The sequence below is a fragment of the Elephas maximus genome, chromosome 21 (genome assembly GCF_024166365.1).
Source record: "Elephas maximus indicus isolate mEleMax1 chromosome 21, mEleMax1 primary haplotype, whole genome shotgun sequence".
NCBI lineage: Eukaryota > Metazoa > Chordata > Mammalia > Proboscidea > Elephantidae > Elephas > Elephas maximus.
Window position 1 is genome coordinate 60,244,971 of NC_064839.1, and position 4,603 is coordinate 60,249,573.

General features: G+C 42.3%; 1 protein-coding gene across 1 annotated transcript; it reads right to left on the reverse strand.

Moving 5' to 3' along the window:
- Positions 1–2,343: 2,343 nt before the first annotated feature.
- LOC126064641 (tripartite motif-containing protein 75-like) lies at positions 2,344–3,753 on the reverse strand. The gene has a single exon (XM_049863820.1). It carries the CDS (start codon positions 3,751–3,753, stop codon positions 2,344–2,346), a length of 1,410 nt encoding a protein of 469 aa, XP_049719777.1.
- Between the last annotated feature and the right edge of the window lie 850 nt (positions 3,754–4,603).

Below are 4,603 nucleotides of genomic sequence, written 5' to 3' on the forward strand. Positions count from 1 at the left end.
GTGAGTGAATATCTGTGGATAGTGCACGCTTCTGTGTGTAAATATGAGGGATTTTAAGGAAGCAAAATCCTTATTATTCATAGAAATATGTTGATGTTGCCAGCTGATAAACACACACACACAGAAAAGAAAGAAAAGCTTAATATTGAGAAATATGAGGGCAAATAGAAAAAATCAACAAAGACGAAAAGTAGAATATTCGTAAACTACAGCTTATATAAGTATAAAGAAATGGCTTAATTAAAAATACCTTTTACACGTATTTAAAAAATAAAATATTTTATTGCATTTGTGATGAATAAGGTTGTGTGTCAACTTGGCTGGGCCACAATTCTCAGTGGTTTGACAGATATGATGTAGTTTGGCAGCAGAATAATGTTGTGATCACCTCCATGATGAGATTTGATAAAATGTGATCATCTCCATGATGGGATCTGCTGAGAGTTTCCTTGGGGGGTGTGGCCTGCATCCAATAGAGTTGGACTTCCTGGCAAAGCTGGTGGGCTTTAGCTTGCTCTGGATCCTGCAGCGTGCTCCTCTTGTTGTATCCTCCCGTGAGTGGGACCTGAGTTAGCAGTCTGACTTGCTGATATTGGGTTGGCCAGCACCTACGGCTATGTGAATCATAAAAAGCATCCAGCCTGACCTATGGACTTAGAAAGTTCCAGCCTCTAAACTGTGAGGAAAAAAAAACCTGTGAGCCATATTCTTAATATAAATCTCTCTCTCTATATATATATTTATACCCTGTCTTAGTCATCTACTGCTGGTATAACAGAAATACAGGTTGATGGCTTTAACAAAGAGAAATTAATTTTCTCACAGCCCAGTAGGCTAAAAGTCCAAATTAAGGGTGCCTGCTCCAGGGGAAGACTTTCTCTCTCTGTCGACTCTGGGAGAAGGTCCTTGTCATCAGTCTTCCCTTGGTTTGGGAGTATCTCAGCACAGGAACCTCAGGTGCAAAGGACACGCTCTACTCCTGGCACTGCTTTCTTGATGGTATCAAGTCCCCAACTCTCTACTTGCTTTACTTTCCTTTTATCTCTTCAAAGATAAAAGGTGGTGCAGGCCACACCCCAGGGAAACTCCCTTTACATTGGATCAGGGAAGTGACCTGGTAACGGTGTTACAATCCTAGCCCTATCTTTTAAACATAAAATTACAATCACAAAATGGAGGACCATCACAGAATACTGGGCATCATGGCCTAACCAAGTTGATACACAAATTTTGGGGGGAACATAATTCATTCCATGACATTTTGCCCTTTGGCCCCCAAAAATCACATTCTTGCAACACGCAAAGCATGTCCATCTCATCATATCATAGCAAAAGTCTTAACTCGAAGTCCAAAATGCAAAATTTCATCTTCATCTGTGAAATCTAGAATACAAGTTATCTGCTGCCAAAGGTACAATGGCAGAACAGACACAAGCTAGACATTTCCATTACAAATGGGAGAAACTGGAGGGAAAGTAGGAATAACAGGCACCAAGCAAGTTAACAGAACACATTACATTAGATCTCAAAGCATGAAAATAGTCCTGTTCTCTGAGAGCATTTAGACAATAGCCCTGCCCTCCAGACTCTGAGCTGTTCTTAGCCACACTCTTGGGTTTCTGAATGAAGGCTCCTCAGCCCTAGGCTTCTGCTCAGCCTTCCAGGTCCACTGGGAGAGCAAGTCTACACCCTCGAATTTGGGCGCTCCCATTCTGCTAGTTCACATGAGGGGCAACCCCATGCCAGGTCCTTCATCCTAGTCTGTTTTGGTCTAGAAGCTCCACTGAAATCTGTACACCATGGGTGACACTGCTGGTATTTGGAGTCAGAAATGGATCCACAGCGACATGTTATAAGTATAAATAAATACACACACACATCCATATATATACGTAAACAAAATATATTTACAGGAATTATAAAGTTACATTTCCATACACTCCAATCTTAGAATTTCAGAAATACTTTACAGTTAATTCCCACAAAATCTCTATTAGCCACCACAACATCCCTGTTGCTATTGAAACCACATAAGAAAAAATAACTTTCTTCATGTGTTAAAGTCATTAAACCAACCAAACCAAACTACTACCATCAAGTTAATTTCAAATCATAGCTACCCTATAGGACAGAGTAAACTGCCCCCTAGATTTGCCAAGGAGTGCCGGGTGGATTCGAACTGCCGACCTTTCGGTTAGCAGCTGTAGCTCTTAACCACTATGTCACCATAGGAGTATTTAAAAAGGAAAAAATCCTCAGTACTATATTCACTGATAGTTAGGATATTCTACCATAAATTGCAGGAATAAAATTAAGCAATGTGACAGCCTCCCAAATAGCTTATCATTCATAATCTCTGACAGCACAGATTGTGAGAGGTTGAGAATCACACCCAATACAGAAATAAGGCTTGAGGATTTCAGAAAATCTATCAGTGAAAGAATGGATATGAGATCTGTCATTCAAACTGTAAAACGAAATCTCACCCAGTTCATAGTCCAGATAAATGCCAATCCCTCTGGGTTTTTCTGTTACCACCAGAGTGACTGGAAAAGTGCCTTGTGCAACATAGTTACCATTGCACAGCTGAATTGTCCAGCATCTCTCCTGCCCTGCCGGGGGCCTCTTTGCCTTCCTGGAAAGGGAGTCTTTACAAAGCCCCACAGACCATTCAGGCTTCTCACCCACTTCCACCTCCCAGTAATGTCTACCAGAACTGAACTCTTCACAACCCAGGACAACTGGGTCAAACTTGAATCTCTTTGGATTAGGAGGAAGTCTTTGTGTTTTCTTCACAAATGTGACAGACTTTTTATCTTCAGAGACAATCAGATTTGAATGTGCTGTTTCAGGATCCAAGGTTACATCTTCCTTAAATTTCTGTATAATTTTCTGCAGAGCCGAATACTGTGGAGGAAGGCTGCATCCTTCCTTCGTTAGCTGGAAGGAATAGAGCACTGGGGGGTTGAGGCTTTCACATCGATTCTGGATGCTCTTAATATCTGTTAGCAGTTTCACTTCTGACATCACACTCTTCTCTGCCACCTCCTTTAGTAGATTGTTGAGTGTGGAAATGAACTCTGAAAATGCTGTTATATTCGCATTTAGATTCTGTTGAATGTGCTTCTCTTCACGAGCTAACCTGGAGAGAGCTTCTTCACGCTCACGGTCTAAAAACTTGTACAGGTGCTCAAATTCAGAGAATAATTTTTTCCTCTGCTTTTCCACCTTTTTTCTCAGTTCGAATGGTTCTCTGTCTTGGGTAGTTATTAGTTTTTGAATGTCTGCCACTTGTTTCTTCAGGGGCTCCATGTAACTCATGAGCCTTTTCCTGTGATGAGAGGCAGCCTCCTCTATGGACCTCACGAGGTGATCCTGGTGGTCTGGGAGCTGAATGCACAGGGGACACAACACCTCCAGGTCTTCCTCACAGAAGTGGGTCAGTACCTGATTGTGCTTCTCACACAAGCGTGTCTCTTCCTCCCTCTTCCTCTTGCTCCTGGTGATGTGGAGCAGCTTGGCAATTTCAACTATATTTCCCAGCTGGGTATTGCTCCTGAGGTGCCACTGTAGGCATGGGTGACGGCACACAGGGCAAGGGAACCTGTCCTGTTGACCCTCCCAGGACTGCTCGATGCAGGAGCGACAGAAGTTGTGCCCACATTTGATGGTAACGGGGTCTCTAAAGTAATCCAGACAGATGGGGCAGTTAGCTTCTGCCTGAATTCCTGCTAGGGCTGCTGTGACCTCCATTAGGCTATGAATGAAGGTTTGGACTGAGATGGTTTTTCCTCAGGTTGTGTTAAAGCTATGAAATTCTATGAGGTTGCTGGTCCTCTGTTGCAGAAGTGGTGTCAGTAGGGGTTCTCTTCACAACCAGCTGTGGATCACAGATTAGTTGGGCAACTAGGCTTCCATCCTTGGCAGCTCAGAGACTATAAAGCCGAGCTAATCACTTCTCTTGATCAGAATCCAGTCATGACCTCATGGTGCCTATTTGTTCCTAAAGATAAGAAAATATTCCTTTATTTTAAAAAAATTGCCTTTGTGGCTGTGCTCAATGCCACTGATTCTTGTCTGTACCCTTACAATCCACTTATTCTCAAACACGTACAGAGGCTTTCTGAGGGGTCTACCCCTTGGGGCTAGATCTCCTCTCTGGCTTAGAAACCAGCCTTTGTGCATCTACTATCTGGTGAACCTAGGGAAATTTATTTAACATCCTTGAGTCCAAGGAAATCATGTAAATGAGGATAAAAATTCCAACTTCAATCATTTCAATCTTGTGAAAGACATAAGAAAGACATGGGACTGCTTTTGGCTTAAACGACAGATATTTCGGACAGCAATGAATTTATAATAGACCAAAGTTTACTTCCCTTTCATCTAAGCACCTCAGTTGCTGGATATATTAAACTGTAAATATCAAATCCTGGATTAAATTACATTCACTTAAAGAACCCAGCCAACTTGGAAAACTCACATGGTGTACAGAAAGATATGTGAGATCTGGATTTCAAAATGAAATAAAGCTGGGAAACACAAATCCAGACACCTCCAACAGCACCCACCCTGGCCTCTACCTGCCCTCCACTCACAGGGA